Source organism: Brassica napus, chromosome C4 (genome assembly GCF_020379485.1).
Source record: "Brassica napus cultivar Da-Ae chromosome C4, Da-Ae, whole genome shotgun sequence".
NCBI classification, from domain to species: Eukaryota; Viridiplantae; Streptophyta; class Magnoliopsida; order Brassicales; family Brassicaceae; genus Brassica; species Brassica napus.
Window position 1 is genome coordinate 57,208,851 of NC_063447.1, and position 20,341 is coordinate 57,229,191.

Consider the following 20,341-nt stretch of genomic DNA (forward strand, 5'->3'; position numbering starts at 1 on the left):
CCTTTCTGTTCCCTGATGGTTACTCTATAAATCTAAGAATCTCCAATATCAAATTTTTTTCCGCTTAATGATGCTGTTACTCTATAAATAGCATAATCCAATTATGGTTTTATCATATGTTACTAGTAAATAGTAATATATCTTATCATCAACCCAACTTTTGAGGAATCGCAAAACAACAAATTTTCCAAAAGGTTATTACTTCTTGGTGATGTGTATTTTACAGTTTTACCAAAGTCTTTGCCATAGAATGCAAAAAAACATTTAAAACTTAATTCATTCAAAAAACAGCTTACAGAGGGAAAACGTATATAGCTTTCTCTGCCTATAACTTAGAGTGGGAGGCATCATCATAATTTTCTTATGATAGATACGATCTCAATTTAGTTGAGGAAATCTATAGATTCATTTTTGTGAAGATTCATGCACATTTTTGCAGTGCTAGAAACGGCTTCCACAGCTATAACCTTTATTCAAACTGGACCATCCTCCACTATACACAAATCTAACATCATTCCTTATTCCTTGTCAATAAGGCAAATATTTATCTTCTATAAATATTGATATATATCATACCCCAAGATACAAAACCTCTCTCATTCTTTTATCTTTGTTATTACAATATAGATAAAAAAAACATTTTCCCTGTGTAACAAATTTATTTTCTAAATTTCATTATTTCTATTACCAAACAAAATGTTATTCTCCAAAATTAAAGGAACCAAATATATACACATTAAATTAGAATTTCTTGTTGTATTACATATCTAGGGAATTTCAGCTCTTTTTCTTTATGAATTATGCTTTGCTTCATGCAGCTTAAGAGTGATGACTTAATAAAAAGCTGACAAAAGAAAAGTACAAATTGAAAATTCTGCGAAATCAAATTAGCACAACAAAAAGACTTGAGTAACATTTTCATGATAATATTCTGCCATAACATAGGAACAAGTACAATCCATAAAGGATCATATATTAGTCATATTACATACTAGTCCTTAAATTTCAAAATACTTGAGCATAGAAGCCCTAACATTAATATCTTACATAAATAAACCCTCCTCCCACTGAAATGGAGTGTGCTCGTCTTCTTCTGGCTCTCCTTCAAACGAAGGACCAATTAACGAACATAAACGCTAAACAGTGATTTGATTCGTCGTCTTCAAGAACTTTCCACACTGTTGCCTGCTCGTAAGACACCAATCTCCCCATGCTTGACGCACATACACCCGCAGGAAGATGAGCATAGCCCTTTACAAAACAATCAAGATTCCAAGTCAGACAATGAATGACTTTCCAGGAAAATAGTAAAAACTTTACAAGGACAAGGAAACAAACCTGTTGCATGATCTTGGGGAACTCAGAGCAGAGAGCTTTACGACCAGGCTCGTCTAAGGTATTGTCTAACGTTATGTCCTGAAGGGCTAGGAGAGTAGTTTCCAGCATGTCTAAACCGGTTTGGTTTGCAAATGTGAAAACCGGTGAAGCCTGCAAAAACCAAGAGTTATTGTCACACTTATCTCAACAAATTTCAAGAACATGAATGCAAACAAACCCCTTCACTTACGTTTGTTTTCATGGAGCAGCACAAGATTGCATCGGTATGGCTCCAGAGTTGATGCAGCAAAGTGTCACCACTGGTTTGAGAATCAGATCCAAAGAGATCCACACCAGTGTGAACTCTACAAACAGCCATTATGAATAGAGTTTCAGTTTCAGACTAAATAAACACTCAGATTAGAATATGTAACATTTGATTAGTACCTGTAACTCCTAGAGATCCAGCGGACAAGAGTGAGAGCTTCAGAGGAAGTGGGAGCAGATATTGGACAGATGCTAGAACCAGGACGAGGAGCAATAGCTAGAGCAACCCTCTGAATCGATCCAACTATGTTTCTCACGTACTGACGTGCCATCGAAGCAACATTGTCTCTTGTGTGGTTATCAAACGTGAACTGGAACGCTATGGTTAGTACCGACCTAAAGTTACAACCGTTTGGGTCTGCTTCACCTCCTTGCCGTGTTGATCCTTCTAAAGCCGATGCTAAATCCAACGTACGGTTCACAGATGCACCGTTCTATATCACAGTGAAAGATTAGAACATATATGTGACTTAGTAATGAGGTTTTGATGTATTACCGGGGTTGATTTTGGTTCAAGAGGTATGACACGGAAGCCAGAAGGAAGCAAAGGTGCATCATCAGCGAAGGATTCGTCGATAGGAGCAAAGACAAGCTGTGCACAGCCTCCAACCACATCTTCATCAACACCGCTACAAAGCTGTAGTAAGTACATATCCCTAGCTAATCCCATGTCTTCAGGTGAGTAAGCATGACCTTCGAGTCTAACCACCTCAAGAAACTGAATCAAGCGAAAGGTTTCAGGACTATGAAAAAAGGTATTAAGAGAGAAGAAGCTGTTTGTCATTTCAAACCTCTTCATGTTCAACTGTCTGAGCGAGGGGGAGAATGACTTGGTTACTAGGGAAGCCACCAGCTCTAGCGCAAGGAACAGCGAAAGGACTCGCTCTGAGGGATGCTGCAGCATAAGCGTCCACGCCATAGTCAGCCCACTCAGAGCGGTGTTCTCTAAGGAATCGAACCAGCACAGCGGGTGGAACGTTCTAGAAGCAAGAAAGTGAGTTAACAAAAGACCGAAACATAAAAAAAAAAAACTTGTTTCCCTTATCCAATATGTACCTGTAACAGCATAGATGCCTTGGCACAAAGCACACCACTACCAAAGCTAGGGAGGAAAGAGTTCCCACCAAACTTTCCAGGGGACAAGTTTATCATAAGTGTTATATCCTCTGCACCGTCACTACCCATTGGCGACCATCCATCATCCACAAAGCCATTAACAGCATCATTGAATCCCCTGAATTTCATTCATTTTGAACAATTAGAAAGATAAGTAAAAAACACCTTAGCAGTAAGATGATACTTACCGAGAGAGTCTTTGACTGAAGGTTCTTAAAACAGCAGGTTGGCGCCCTCCACCGTACTGAACTTCTCCACTTGTCTCTTGTGCAATTTGTCTTACATGTCTCAGCGCCTGTAATAAGAAACCAATCATAAGAATCACAGCATTGCACCAAGTTGTTGGGGGTAATGTACTTACAGCAACGGTCATTTTCTGAGCAAGAATCTTAGATGATTCATAGAGAGGCCTCATGACTTCAGGGACACTTAAGGCCTAGAGAAACCAAAAACAAAGTCAGGAGCATATACTATTGATGTGTGTTTGAATCAATTTGACTTGCTAATTATGCTTACATCCAAATCAACATGGTCAACAATGTGGAGAATGGAACCACCACCATCACAAGGACGGATGAGGAACCCGCTTGGTCTCATCTCAGCTCTCACAAAGTTTGAAGAAGGCGGCCCAGTGGGTCCACCAGTTGCAGCACTAAGCGACCTCTCACAAACCTGAAGACAATGAGGTTCAATATAGAAACCACAAAACATAAAAGCAGATCCAAGAACTCTCACCACATAGCTTCCATCTTCCAAACAAGTGGTGTATCTCAGCGTCCAGAAGTCACGAGCTGCTGCTAACGTTGTTGGAGCATACATCTGAGTGTATATAAGCTCTATAGTCCCACCGTTTCCAGCGGGGATCACGCTAAGAGTGTCCACGCTTCGACAGTCACGGAGCCAAGATGGACGATCTTTGAGGATTTCAGCAACCTTCATGGGCTCTAAGCTCACGAGGCCGCAGGCACGTGCTGCGATTCCACTGCAGTTGCGGGAAATAGCGACGATGCCAATAGAATCCGGACCAGGCTACACCAATTTAAAGAAGTCTCATCAGTACAGATCTAAATTTATCTTTCAGACATGCAACTTGAAGAGTTGTTTTATTACCTTCATCCCAATCATCTGAACCCAGTCAACAGCAGTTCCTGTAGCCTTGGAAAGGAACTCTGCTAGAGCCTCCTCTGCTATTGAAAGGAGACTATAACCAAAAAAACCATTTAAGGTTGTCACAAAGTGTCCAACAAGCTTAAATATATATATATATATATATATATATATATATGCAGAAGAGAAGAGAAGCATATGCAGAAGAGAAGAGAAGCTTACCCAGCTGGGTTGTTAGCATCTCGTTGGAGATGCTGAGGATTTGGGTTTTGCTGTTGATGTTGCTGACCACTTGCTACGACCACAGACTCACAGCTGTTGTCTGTGGTCGTCCCTGAAGCCTACACTCCAAAGAAACGTAACAAAACTTAAGCAAAAATATAATAGAATGACATAAAAGAGACTAAGTTGAAGTGTTTACAGTGTGGATTTGGTGTTTCATGTGGCCATTCTCATAGACCAAGTGAGAAACTTGCTTCTGCAGACGATCATTCTCTTCCATCAGCAGTTTATTCATTGCATTGAGCTTTCTGTTCACTGTTTGGAGACGAGCAGCTTCTTTCCTCTGCTTCTCTCGACATCTAACAAAGCAAACCAAAAGGATGCTTTAATAACTCAGCTATGCCTAAGACAAACGTTACATGTATGATGTGAATAAATGGCAGTAGATGAACAGTGACAACATATATATGGAAAAGATAATGTTTTTTTTTCCGAATTCATATCTTAATAAATGTTAACAAACGCATTCAAAGACATTTTTATTAGATGTCATTTTCTTGCATTTAAAGTTTCCACTGTATCAAAGCTTAAACCAAAACAAACTGTCCTGCTCTGAGGGGATTTTTACAAGACATGGATCTACATTAAAATTTCAAAACATGATGACCACTGAGATCTAAAAAAAAAAGAACAGAATCATAATTGTCAGATCAGAACAGCATGGAAAATTTTATAAACATTTTTTTTTTTTGTCTTTATGAACTTAATTACAAACATAAAAGACAATATACAGGAAAAAGAAATGATTTGTAGTAACTTTCTCACCTGCGGTTTTGAAACCAAACTTTGATCTGTTTAGGCTCGATGTTGGAGAGAATGGGACATTCTCGTATGAGTTGCTGTCTTCTGAGAGAGCTAGGCTTAGGGCAATCAGTGTAAACTCTCTCAAGAGCTTCCACTTGCTCAGGCGTGTACCTAACATACTTGCCTGAGTCCAACCCTTTGTCCGGGGACTCTCTGTGCATCGTGTGGACCATCATAGCTCAAAAGAGTAAATATAAAAGTCGATTTTTTTAAGGAATATAAAGAAAGACCCAGATGGAGTTTCAAGCTAAAGAATGAAACTTTCGAGCTAGTGTCTGGGTTCTTTTCAAGGGTAGGCTCTCTGTGTGGAGAGAGAGCCTCCACTAACGTTCATGAGATAATGGTGGGAAGAAAAAAGAGTTTGGGAAAGAAAAGAAAAGAAATGTTTTTTTTTTTTTGGTTTTGTTTATTAATGCTTTCAGTTACTATTGGTGAAGAGAGAAAACGCTGGAGAGCAATGGCGAGAGGAAGGAGAAGAAGATAAGAGGAGCAAGAAAGGGGAAGCAAAGTAAGGGTCTTTATCACAGGCGCCAATCTCGAGATCCTTTTAAGACATGTACAAAAACATTTACTGTAAAAGCCCTGTTCAGAAATTCGCTAGGCGCTACGCGTGCGCTCGGGTTGGGCCTAGCGATTTATGAAAAAATCGGAGATTAATCGAGGATTAATCGGGGATTAGTTTTAGGGCATTTATATAAACATGAGAGTTAAATATAAAACATGTCTATAAAACCCGAAGTTGATTCATGGTCTAGTGGTTAGACCAGTTTTGTAAGTCCCAATTAACCCGGGTTCGAACAGCTATTGGGCCTTTTTTTGTTTTTTTTTCAGTGCTAGGTTAAATGAATGGGAAAAGACTAAAATGACCCCATCTTCAACCTAAGAGCTCTGCGATTTTTTGCTGCCGTTTTCATTTTTTTCCTTTCGATTTATAGCTATTTCTTGTTAATATTGTGGATTGTAACACAAATTGACCAGATCTACAGCCTAACATGTGATTTCGAACAACAAATCTACAAAACAAAGGGATTTTCTATTTTTTTTCGATGGACAACCGAATTAGAGCAAAACGCCACGGTGTGTCACCGTTTCACGCGTTTCCGGCGAGTATACGGCCGCCTAGGACGCGTTTTCGAACAGGGTGTAAAAGAAATTACTTTTCTTTTTAACAAAGAGAGGTTTAATTTGATAATAGCTTTAACTTTTAGGGCATATAGCTAAAACTGAAGTAACATATATGTCCTGCAGAATATAATATTTTGGTATTAATTTAAGGGTTTGTTTTAGATATCTTGTTGTTAAAGGACAAAATTGTTTTTTTTTTAACTTGAAATCGATATATATATTTTTGAACAGAAGTACAAATGGTATTGTCATATATGCACAAAATCACTAATCTTGTTTTGTATTGATTAAAAAATTATTAGCGATTAGTTAAAATGGAGGTGCAGCATGATAAAAGGGAAAAGACTATAAAGGAGAAAAAGCCAACACACGCAAAACAGTATCTGCCAAAACCCATCTGTGTTTTTACTCTACCTAGAACAGTAATGATTAAAATATATCAAAATAAAAAACAGCTAACTAAATAAGGAGGCAGAGAGACAGGCCAATCTTTGTTTTTTCGTTACTTTCCAATTTAATTTTTTTATTTATTCAAGAAAAAAAAAACAAAATGGTTGAACAAAAAAAGGATGTCTTTATCTCTGTGAGAAGGACATAGCATAAGCTTGTTTCTCTCTCCTATTTTTTCTACAATGATCATCATGATGATGGTGATATATGTGCATGTACAATGATATCATCATGATAATGTACATGATGATGTAATTGATGTTTGATGAATTTATTTATTTTGAAGTTAATAGTTATGAATTCTAGCAAAATATTTTTATGAATAGAAAAACAAACAGAAGGATCGTCATTTTTTGGCTATTAAATAATTTGATAAGGCTTTTAATGTTAACTATATATATTCAGTCAGTTTTAAGTTGTATCATGTATGGTACGGATCCGATTTAACTTTGATCGTTCAAGTTGTCAAGGGAGTCGACATGTGTGGCATTGTTAAGTACAATCTGTGTTTGGTTGGGTAAAATAACGATTTGTATAGAATCAATATGTCCGGACAAAGGGATAGCTTCTTGATATATACTGTGAGACAAGATCAAAGAATACGTCAGTTGCAAAAAAAAAAAAAAGATCAAAGAATACGTATTTCATACAGAATTATACGTAACTAATAAAGAGAAAGAGAGAATAATAAAATTAAATGACATGTGAGGTCTCATCATGAGTCCAACTTTGTGCATGCGCTTCGATTTTCTACATGGCAGATATACCCACGTAGCCACCTATACGCCTTTTTCTTCTGTTCTGGAGTGGTTTGCGTTTTGTTATTTTAAAATACAGCTACTAATACCTTTTCTCTGTTGAATACACCCAAATATATATTCTTTTCAAGTTCTATTCTTTTCACAAAAAACCACTTAACATTATTGACTACGAGGTTTCTTCTCGCGCCACTCAACACGTTTTTCTTTTGAGTTTACTTCGCATCATGAGGCATTAGGTTATAGTACATCATATTTGTATATATGAACTACGGTAAAAAGAAGTTTTTGGGCTAAACCTAGTATTCGGTTTTTGTTGTTCAATATCCACGTCTAATAAAGAAATGAAAAAAAATGAGAGAATAAAATGAGATTTGACTTAAAAAAAGGGTTTGGACTTGTTTAAGAGAATTTCACTTAACCTAACTGTTGAATGGTATACGTAACACCTAAATTTTGCTACAAACATAACAACAGATTTAACATACATCTTGATCTCGTAATTGTCCTAAGAAAAAGGTGAAAATACGTCACATTCAATCCTTTTATCAGTTTATATGTTACCAAACTTAACTACTACTGTTATATCACTACAAGAAAACAGCGGCATACTGAGGGAAAAAATCGTCGGTATGTCGTCGGAATAACGCTATTCCGACGACATACCGACGAAAAAAGTCCTCGGAAATAACTCCTCGGAAATTCATCTTTCCTCGGAAATCCCTCGGAAATTTCCGACGAAATTCCGAGGAAATGAATTTCCTCGGAATATTCCGAGGAATTTTTTCGTCGGAAATTCCTCGGAATATTCCGAGGAAGATGTCGTCGGAATATTCCGAGGAAGTGTCCCTCGGAATATTTCCAAAATTAAAAAAAAAAATTATAAATTTATTTTTTTAAATTGAAATTAGAAAATATAAAATTAAAATTGAAATAGAAAACATATTTAAAATACAAAAATAATAAAATAGTTTTTATAAATAAAAAAATGTTTTATAAATACAAAATTAGTTTTAATAAATATAAATATTTTTATAAATATGAAATCATCTTTTTATAAATACAAAAAAGTTTTTATAAATACAAAAAAATAATAAAATAGTGTTTATAAATCAAAAAAATGTTTTATAAATACAAAATTAGTTTTAATAAATATAAATATTTTTATAAATATGAAATCATCTTTTTATAAATACAAAAAATAATAAAATAGTGTTTATAAATCAAAAAAATGTTTTATAAATACAAAATTAGTTTTAATAAATATAAATATTTTTATAGATATGAAATCATCTTTTTATAAATACAAAATAGTTTTTATAAATACAAAAAATAATAAAATAGTGTTTATAAATCAAAAAATGTTTTATAAATACAAAATTAATTTTAAAATATGAAATCATCTTTTATAAATCCTAAAATCGAATTTATATACAAAGAATGTTTTGTATATTTAAAAATAGTTTTTATAAATACAAAAAAAAATAGTGTTTATAAATAAAAAAATGTTTTATAAATACAAAATTAGTTTTAATAAATATAAATATTTTTATAAATATGAAATCATCTTTTATAAATCCAAAAATCGTATTTATATACAAAAACGTTTTGTAAAATCGAATTTATATAGAAAAAACTTTTTGTAAATACAAAAATAATAAACAATTTGTAAAACAAGTTCTAAATCAATTCAACACAACCAAATCACAATTCTAAACCTATTACACAACAAATCACAATCCTACCCAATCACCCTAACAAAAATCTATCAAAAAACTTCTAAAATCATCAAATCTACTTAAAAACCTAACAAATAGGACCTAAGAGAGTGTGATAGGGTCCTTACATGATTTGTAAGGGAATGGAAAGGATTCGCCGGAGAGATCGTCGCGAGAGTAGGTGGAGAACGCCGGAAGGAGAGAGAGATCGCCGGAGAGGAAGAAGAGAGAAATGGGGAAGAAGATGCGGTTCGAGTTTATAAAACCTTCGGTCTGACGGATATTTTCCGTCGAAATTTCCTCAGTATTTTTAATTTCAATTTTCGCGAAATATTTGGCGGCTTGTTTGCCCGGTTAAATGAAAATATTCCGAGGAAATTCCGACGGCCACTTAAATATCCGTCGGAATTTCCTCAGAATATTTTCATTAATTTGAGGAAAAAGAATATCATGTGCATATATTTCTATTAATTTATATTGTTCCTCAGAATTTCCTCGGAATATTCCGAGGAAATACCGAGGAACTAGTGTTTGGGGTTTCAAAACATCAATTTTTTTTGCCGTATTTCATTTCTTATACAATTGTAATGCATATCATTGAGGATTCTTTGTATAGATGAGCATAAACCATGAAATAACAAATTTCAAAACGAATTGTAAGTATTCCATTTACCGTTCATTAAAGTGTATAAGTGTTTCTCTTATGTTGTAGGGATTTCGTTCATACAATCGGAAAAGTGTTTATTATAGGGTAAGGAACAAATTTTTGACTTCATAATGAACGTAAGACACTTAATAAGGGTTATATAGGTGTTATTCAAACCGCAAAACGTTGTTTTCGGTTTAAAAACCCTATTTCCTCGGAATTTCCTCGGAATATTCCGAGGGAATTCCGAGGAAACCCTTTTCTTCCTCGAAATTCCGTCGGAATATTCCGAGGAAATTCCGAGGAACTAGTGTTTGGGGTTTCAAAACGTCAATTTTTTTTTTTAAAAACGGATCGATCGATGGATATATGTCCAAAAACGCATCGATCGATCACTAAGATGGACCAAAGCGTAACAATGTGATCGATCGATGAGATTATCCCATCGATCGATCTAGGATATCAAGTGTCCCTCGGAATTTCCTCGGAATATTCCGAGGAAATTCCGAGGAACTACTGTTTTGGGTTTCAAAATCTCGAATGTTTTTTTATAAACGCATCGATCGATGAATTTATGTCCAAAAACGCATCGATCGATCACTAAGATGGACCAAAGCGTAACAATGTGATCGATCGATGGGTATATGTCCAAAAACGCATCGATTGATCACTTGTTCGTCGGAATTTCCTCGGAATTTTGTGAGGAACACATTTCTCCTCGGAATTTCCTCGGAATATACCGACGGATTAATGTTTCCTCGGAATTCCGTCGGTATATTCCGAGGAAATTCCGAGGAACCCCAAAATTTGGGCTTCCTCGGAATTTCCTCGGAAATTCCTCGGGAAATTCTGAGGATTTCATTTTCCGTCGGAATGTCCGTCAGAATACCGATGTTTTCTTGTAGTGTATAAAGTATTTATAGATTTACATACCTAATACAAATATACAATAGCACATTGCACATGTAATTAAAATCAAAAGAAAGTCTATATATAAGGATATACCTTATAACAAGTATGTTTGTTTTACAATACATATAAGAGCAAATTAAAGAGTAACACAGAAGAAAAAAGAGTTGGTCATAGTTTGATCTCAGATGTAGTATTTTTGTAATTCGATCATATGTATCAGCCTGGTTTTCCTGAAAATGGACTTTTTTTTTTTCCATCTATATTTTATTAGACGGGCGAAGCCCAAACACCAAAACATACGGCAGGTCCAACTCTGAAAGTTTAAACCAACGGGCCAAACCAAAACAAAAAACACAAACGGCCTCAGGCCCAAATGATTAAGTCGGGCAAACCGACATTACATGTCCAAAACACGTGTCAGCCCAAAACCAACGTGGGGACACGCGTCTCACTAACGGTTACCGCCACCGAACGAGACCCAACCTCGAGGATAACGTCGGCGGAGACGAAAACCACCGCGAACTTCGCCGAAACACACCGGGATCAGAAATGACAAACACCGAAATCCCTCAGGACCTTAACCAAAACACCACACCCACCTCCAATGACAGTATTGGAAGTCTGAAGGAAACAACTTCTTCAATCGTACACGTTAGAGAGATCAATCGAACCGAGATCGAGATCTCATCCATGCTGAGGTCCACAATCACCACAAACCCGACACATACCTTAATCACCGCAGGCGAATGAAACGGCTCAAGACAGAGTTCTCACCGCCATCAATTCTTCTCCACCGTAACGAAGATCAACCGCCGGACAGTTTCGCCAAAAGGAGCACGAACCGCCGGAAACAGAGCCGGCTACACAACTATCGAAGGGACCACCGTGTACCAGGGTCAGTAATCTTTACTCGGAAGGGAACCACCACGACTCAACAGTCCCTCAAATTCTCAGAGAGAAAAGAGAGAGAGAAGACTACCATTCCCCTCCCCTCCTGAAAATGGACTTACATAAATGAGTTAAGAGTTTTCATAACCTGATTAAAAACAATATATGTTAAGTGATTATATATATTATATATCAGCTTATTTGTTTGTTGAAAGTGCATGGGCTCATATGTAGTCTACTAGGATTTGAGATAGTTGTAAAAGAAAAAGGACTCATAGAATTTTATCATGGGGGGATATTCTCAACACATGATAAATCTAGCACAATGCATTCATATAAACGACCACAGTCTGTAGCTTAAATATATTGGCCTAATAATTAAGGAGTCGGCATTTTGCATTTTGCATTTTGCATTTTGACTGTTCTCTGTTCCCTCGGCTTGAATCCTGAAAGGGATATAGGATAGGACCCATAACACATTATGCATTATGCAGTGCTCTTTCCTAAAAGGCTTTGGATGCTTTCATAATAAGGAAATAAAAAGAATAGTTAGAGTGCGTAGTTTGGTTGCTGGAGAAAAAAAGAATGTCAAAGCTTTTAATTTGACAATATCTATCTTTACAAAATAATAATTGGCTTTATTAATATATATTTTTACTTGTTGTGCCAACTTATTATTTTAGCAAGAGGCATGGAGCATAAGAGTACCCCACTGGGCCAAGTCCACTAACTCTTGTTCCCATGTCACACACTACATACATCGCTTGATTTCCCAAATTTCCAATGTTTTCTTTTCTTTTCCGTTTCCACCATTTATATTCATCTTGTTAGAGCTCTATACAAATGGACGTATAGATCTGAGCTTGTATCTCATTTCATACGTGAACTATATATGTATAAAGTTTCATGTTTTTATTAGTTCCAGTTATGCGTGTCCTTGTTACAAACCATGTTTTTGTTTGTCAAACAAGGGTAATTGGACGTTCGAGATACGAAATCTCATGGAGTTGAGGTTAGAACCAAAAAAAACTGTAGGAGATGATATATACTAATGTAATTTTTGCGAATAAGTTGAGATATAGCTAGGGCATATCCAATGGTACTTTATAATTTCCTATATATTTCATTCTAAAATAAAGTAATCTATTATAAAGTTGGATTTGCTCCAATTGTTAATTCTATAATAGAGTTACTCTACTGAAATATAGATGAATATTGTTTTTTTCTACTCTAAATATAAAGAAAAAAAAACATTCATCTATATTACACTATATTATAAAGTAATTCTATTATAAAGTTAACCATTAGAGCAAATCCAACTCTATAATAGAGTTACTTTGCTTTAGAGTAAAATATAGAAGAAATTATAAAATACTATTGGAGATGGTCTTAGACTCTATTTTTCATTTTAAAATAGAGTAACTCTATAATAGAGTTGTGATATACTCCACTTATACTATATTTTAGAGTAGAAAATAGAGTGATAGAACAAAAAAACAATTTACTATATATATAAAGTAAACTCATTTTTTATTCTATTATAAAGTAAAAAATATAGTACTATATATTAGAGCATTTTTATTCTAAACTCTATTTTAGAATAAAAAATAGAATAGGGTTGATCCTTAGTACCGTGAGTGCAGTCTAATTAATGTCTAGTTTCGATTAAGACTAAGCAGTGTTTAACTGTTTATTATGATCAGCTGAATTGAAAATATTGCAATGTTGGATCGAAATAAGGGATCTATTTTCGTTGAACACAATTTTTCTACAATCACTACAAGATTTACATGGTATAACTATAATAAATGGCGTATTAAGTTGTGCATTTTGTCAAAATACATCCATTCATTAATGCGATTTATATATAAATTACTCGTTGTGTTATAAAAGCTAAATAACAACAGCAAAGCCTCCATCATAGCTAATCAAGCTGTATTTGATAAAAAAAAGCTAATCGTATCAAGCTTTATTATCATCTCTATATATAGTTATATACAATACAAGGTAAACCAAAAAACAAAACATGAGTTTACTCCATAAATGGGAAATCGATGCAGCAATGATATTGAAATCACACACTCAATGGAAAGGAAAAGCACAAGTGTCTTTGTATACCACTCTATGGAGTGAAACGGAAGTCAATAAAAAGTCAAATCACAAGCCCAATTTTTGCCACAAGTCACAATTGTGTTCTTCTTGCTTTGCTTCATTCTCACATCTCTTTCTTCTGTTCCTATTGTTTTAAGGAATGAGAGAGAGGTGGAGGGAGGGACCCATGCATGGGCATGATAGAGGTGTAAAGTCAGGCATGGATAGAAAAGAAGCCTCCAACTTTGATAGGCTGCTCATGCATATATAGTATCGATCATATAGTATTCATATATATGCATATAATAATTATGAGTGGGATTAAAGTTTGTGGATATCACTCGCCATGAGGTTAACAATGGAGCTTATAAAATACGTCCCACAAATATAAATTTTCCATTGCGTCATATGACAACATCGAATAGGATTTGAAGAATCATGAAGAAGAGTAGATGATCATTTCCATAAAACAACGGACTAGTTAGTCAAAGATGTCCATATTCATTCATCTAAGCATTCGTTAGTCAAAATAACTAAACATCACATAAATCTTAAAATTATCTTAACCAAATTTTAGATTTCTATCCCTGAGTAATTTTATGCTAAACTATATCGCTGATGTGCAAATATAATGGGACAGCCAGAATGTGATCCACGTGTCTAAAACTGATGCTCTATCTAGCAAAATATGGCATCATCATACATATCAAACGCTACTTAAACCTTAAATATATTCTTTTTGGTTCAAATGTCTATAGCATAAAATAGAGATGCAGATGGTAGGAAATGGTGGCTTGATTACTAAGAAGGGAAGTGGCATGTAGCTAAAGGAGTATAGTAGGCTGTAGGCCTTTCATATTATTTAGATCCCACAACCATGAAGATGAAGAATATATATGTACATTAGTACTTTGTTAGCTTTCTTTTCCAATGAAGCTTTGTAGCAATCATTCCCTTATATATAATTTGAGTTATATATCTTACACACACACACACCGAAACAGACGATACCACTCAATTGTATAGGTGTGTAACCTGACTCACAACACATAGAACTTTTGATGCAGTGGACATTTGAAAACATTCCAACTTCTTATATTCTTGTTAATATTTTCTGTTATTTATCATTTTTTTCCTCTGAAAACATATATTTCCTTGATTTTTTGGGAACTTGTAAGGATTTCATACGTTATTTTTATTAAGGTTTTAAATTTATGGTTCACCAGTAGTCTTAATAACAATTTTCTATTTCAATTTGATATATATATACTGTATGGAGCATATTATACATAGATGTTCAAGCCACTAAACTACATCGCGCATTATTGTAGACTGTTTCAAATACAATTACATCATACAAACTGATACATGGCTGGGAAGAACTGGGAAGAACTCTGTATTTTTGTATTATTAACAACCTAAATATATATTTTGAAATAAATAATTACATATTTATGTCATATTTTGAAATTTTGCTCAAAAGAAAACATCCCATGCTATGTGACTTCGACATGATAAATGAGCAAATCCCCTATATATTAATTGAGAAGCATTTGAAAAATTAGAACCTTAATTTTGTATTAATTAAGAAAAACTCCAAATCCTAGGTGACACTCTAAATGCCTTCTAAATTTCATTTCAAAGAATTCTAGAGCATCTAATATAAAGTATAGTTTAATCTAATGGTGTCACATTATTTCATAATTATATAACACTAGAGAACATTATATTAACCTAAAATATAGGAAGTGTGTATTCTTTCCTTAAATAAAAGCTACGGAATTACCTAATTTGATTTACATATATATGGCAATTAATGATTATGAATAATAAAGATTTGATAACAATTTTTGCATCATTCTTCATTTTTGTTTAATTTTATATTATTAAAAAAAATAAACAATCACATTAACCATATAATAAAAAATTTTGATTTTTTCTTATATGTTATATTTTGAATTTTTTAAAATGACTTTAAATTACAAAAATGAGGAAACCTTATATGTTATATATTTTTTTAAAACGACTTTAAATTACAAAAATGAGGACATCTTATATGTTATATTTTTCTTATATGTTATATTTTTTCTTATATGCTATATTTTGATTTTTTTAAAACGACTTTAAACTACAAAAATCTAAGTTTTCCTTAAGTATACGATTAAAACATTAAAATGACATGTATCAGTTCGATGGTTGATTTGAAAGCTTTTAAAACCATATGTAAGATAAAAGTCAAAATAATTCAACTGTGAAAATAATACTGTTCACTTTTTCAAGAATGTGCTCGAGGGAAAAAATAAGGTTTTTATGTCCTAATTTGTTTAATGTCCACTAGAGAACATTATATTAACCTAAAATATAAGAAGTGTGTATTCTTTCCCTAAAAAAACGATACGAAATTACCTAATATGATTTACATATATATATGACAATTAATGATTATGAATAATAAAGATTTGATAACAATTTTTGCATTTCTTCATTTTTTTAATTTTATATTATTAAAAAAAATAAACAATCACATTAACCATATAATTAAAAAATTAGATTTTTTCTTATATGTTATATTTAAAAAATTTTAAAATGATTTTGAATTTAAGAAAATGAAAAAACCTTATATGTTATTTTTTTTAAACGACTTTAAAATACAAAAATGAGGACACCTTATATGTTATATTTTTCTTATATGTTAGATAATTTCTTATATGTTATATTTTAAATTTTTTTAAAACGACTTTAAATTACAAAAATGTAAGTTTTCCTTAAATATACGACTAAAAACATTAAAATGACATGTATCAATTCGATGGTTGATTTGAAAGCTTTCAAAACCATATGGAAGATAAAAGTCAAAATAATTCAACTGTGAAAACAATACTGTTCATTTTTTAAAAGAATGTGTTCGATAGAAAAAATAAGGTTCTTATGTCATAATTTGTTTAATGTCCAATCCGATCAACCCATGATGTGTTAATTATAGTTTTGTTCCATTATTTTTAATAAAAATTGATCCGATCCATCAAAAAGAAATTATATAATAAAAACAAAAAATATTATATATATATAAATAAAATGATCAAATATATAAAAGAAACTATCGATAATATATACAAATAAACTCACCATGCGCAAGGCGCATGTCCTATCCTAGTTTGTGTTATTTGTGGATATATCTGTTTAACTCATGAAAGCTTCGTCTGGTAATTGAATGATATGTATACCTAAGTCAAATTTTTCCTTCATATAGAAACTCGAGAAGGAAACACATGTGTCACTATACTTATTTTGATTTTGTATAAATCCTTTTCTTATTATTTGAGGAGCATTAGATAAAACTAACCTTTACTTCATGTGTTTATTACATGTATGCCATTTCCTACGTGGCATCACCACAAGCTCTTTCACACCTTATATTCAAACACCCTTTCTTAACTAGACTAATTACAAAATTTGCCATTGCTAATTACATTAAAACTTCCGTATATACTATAAGCTTATTGACTAACAAAATAATTTATCACATGCCCTACTACTCTTTGATTACAAACGTTTCCATTTTCAAATACGCAGAGATTTTATTACCATAACCAGAGATTCTTCATAATTATCGATTTCAATATGGAAATTCGTATAGCCTAACTTAAATATTAATGCATTTCTATATAGTTAAACTATATAAAATCCATTGTGTACGTATGTATCTACATATCTACTTATATATGTGTTGCTATGTCACGAATTCGTTATATATGTGTTGTCAAACACAATGTTCAACAATTCTTACATAATCGCAAAATCTTATAGATATATACATACACTTTTTCAAAAAAATTACATAAAACGATCTAATATATAGTATTTTTAAAAGCTAATAATAGTTTCAAATCTCCTCCATTGTATGTTAACCACGTTTATCGTTTCCATAATTATCAATGCAATTGTAATCGACGATCATTTTATGATAGTTTGGATTCAAGGCAACACAATTTAATACATTACCATTTCGATTGTTCCGATAATATATGAATCAAAATTGATTTGTCAATACGGGATCAAATAAAGTATTGTCAATGGCAATGTTAACGTAGGAAATGGCAACAACATATCTCTTTTAAGTATTAATAAATATATATTAAAAAAAGATGCCAGTAATTGGCGTAAATATTGATTAACAATAACTCATTAATATAAATATTGTCCGAACAGGAAACTGCAAAACATCCGCCAGCCATAGGCATATATTTACTTTGACAATCACTCATCCCAATAATTACTATCATAACAGCATAATCATGCCATTAATATTAGCCACAATATACGTCTTTGAATATAATTCATTCTGGTTATAGAACTCCAATCTAGGAATCAAATTCGCAGAATTGCCATATAGGCTCAATACCGTCCTATTTCATATTTTTAAAGTGGTAGCAATATATATACAAGCTTTCCTAAAATAAAAGATATAAAAATACGTATTTTTGATCAAAATTGATTGATTTAAAATTTAATTTAGTTGACCATGTTAACTCTTTGTTTCCTTTAATATTCCATGTGATTCGACGAGCAGGGAATAAGGTAAGTTCTCAAAATTTAATATTAATTTGAATTTCGAAAATTATGAGGATGATTAGTTATGCAAACATACCCTAGACAAGCGCATTGCATATATAAATACTAGGCCGTCTCTTTCTCAAAACAAAGTCCTTACCACCGTCTCCTTCTCAAAATTATGAATTTAATTTCTTTTTTATAATTTGTTTCTTTAGTATTTTATTGTTTTATTGTCTATGTTTTTCTTATTTTATATTCATAGTTTATATTATGAAGAAAATAATTCTATTGCTTATGTTTTGTTTTATCTTAAACTCATAATAAATTTATATAAGTCTTTGCTTACTTTCACAGTTTTTTTAATTCAAATATATTTAAGTTACACCGATAAATTAAGAAGTGTAGTTTTAAAGTTATAATCTCTTTAATCCATAATTCCGCGCAGGACGCGGATTATCACCTAGTGATATTTTGTTTTACAAGTTTTTGAAAATATTCACATAAACCGTGGTCCAAAGAGAGACGGTAACTAAAGCGCAATAAGCCAACAACCTAAACTTCACCCAGAAGCTGTCTGAAAATCAAAGCAATGCTTTTAAGGAACCTTATTAAATCAATAATTTTTATAAAAAGATTATACACAAAAGGTTGCAAGAGAACAAAACATGGCTTCTGATATGTAAACTGTCTGTAAATGAAATGATTATGCTTACTGCATAATGAAGTACAAACTAAGAAAGAATATTCTACCCTTGTTTTTGAATTGAGTGTAAAATTATATTTAAATCAAGCTTGGTTACAGACTTTTTAGACATATTTTCTTGATGATCCGATGAAACAAAAATGTAAGCCGTATACAATGTCGCCTACAGTTGTCTACATCTATGTTCCTCTCGAACGTCTTTTTTCTTATTTTCGTGTGAGAAAAATGATAGCTATTAATGATGTAACATCTCTGGAAGAAGTTAGAACTTTTGAAAACTGGTTGGCGCATCTAAATCAAATTGTTACACTCTTGGATTCGAGTATATGCTACTAGTGAAGAGACACTAGAGATGGTTCTTGCTGATGAATCCAGTGTAAATTCAATTTTTTTTAATAAAATTGACAACAAAAGTTTCCTTCAGACATTCTAAACATATAATCAACAATTTTTATAAATAATGTTGGAGATAAGCTTGAGGTAAGCTTGAGGAGCAAGTAACCTATTTCCTATTTGGTTTATGATCCACTTGAGATAAGGATCATAATATGATTTATGTTTATCTATTAGGAATAGGAAATATGAGTTATATATATAGCAATGTCGAATGAGACAGATAGCTACGATAATTGTGATTGAGCTTGTGAGTTGTGATATTAAGCTTTGAGGTGATTGAATAAAGAAAAAGGACTTCCCGTTGTGATTTACTGTGTTGCTAGCTTGATCTTCTGTTTCTATACTTGGTATCAGAGCATCCAGGTTTGGAAACCATAAGATTATAATGGCAGACATAAGAGATGAAGACGAACTTGGCAACAAAGAGGCTCGATCCTCATCCATTAAGTTTCCAATGTTAACATCTACAAACTATACGGTGTGGGCTATGAGAATGAATATTGCGTTGAAGGTTCACAAAGTTTGGGAAGTTATCGATCCTGGAAACAAATCTGAAGAAAAAAATAACTTAGCTATCGCACTCTTGTTTCAATCAATTCCAGAGGCGTTGACTTTACAAGTAGGAGACCTAGACACGGCGAAAGCCGTGTGGGATGCTATCAAAGCTCGCCAAATAGGAGCCGAGAGAGTACGAGAAGCTAGGTTACAAACACTGATGGCAGAATTTGAAAGAATCAAGATGAAAGATGGTGATACAATTGATATGTTTGTTGGAAGATTGTCTGAAATAACTTCAAAATCTGCATCTCTGGGAGAAGTCATTGAGGAACCAAAGCTGGTAAAGAAGTTTCTGAAAAGCTTGCCGAGAAAGAAATATATACACATGGTTGCTTCTCTAGAACAAGTCCTGGATCTTAATGAAACAAGTTTCGAGGACATTGTTGGTAGAATGAAAGCGTATGAGGAGAGAGTTGCTGAAGATGAAGAAGACGACATAGCAGTTGATCAAGAGAAATTGATGTACGCAAACATGGACTATAGTCAAGACGGCAATAGCGGGAACTATGGCAGAGGCATAGGACGAGGTGGTCGCGGCTCATGGAGAGGAAGAGGTCGTGGCCGCTCTGGATCTTTTCAGGCTCAGAGA

The 20,341-nt window shown here is 33.3% G+C and overlaps 1 protein-coding gene across 2 annotated transcripts; it reads right to left on the reverse strand.

The window, feature by feature from the left end:
* Positions 1–859: 859 nt before the first annotated feature.
* LOC106432754 (homeobox-leucine zipper protein ATHB-14) lies at positions 860–5,450 on the reverse strand. Of its 2 annotated transcripts, none has more exons than XM_022701410.2 (15): positions 4,915–5,450; positions 4,289–4,448; positions 4,090–4,208; positions 3,871–3,961; positions 3,499–3,789; positions 3,277–3,432; positions 3,122–3,196; positions 2,949–3,055; positions 2,701–2,878; positions 2,436–2,624; positions 2,141–2,362; positions 1,765–2,078; positions 1,568–1,682; positions 1,339–1,488; positions 860–1,251 (listed from the first exon to the last, which is right to left on the reverse strand). In XM_022701410.2, exons 1-15 carry the CDS (start codon positions 5,127–5,129, stop codon positions 1,105–1,107), a joined length of 2,529 nt encoding a protein of 842 aa, XP_022557131.1. In that variant the 5' UTR covers positions 5,130–5,450; the 3' UTR covers positions 860–1,104. The 2 variants fall into 2 exon arrangements, with proteins under 2 accessions (XP_022557131.1, XP_013729051.1); XM_013873597.3 differs by having other exon boundaries at positions 3,496–3,789; positions 4,915–5,448.
* Between the last annotated feature and the right edge of the window lie 14,891 nt (positions 5,451–20,341).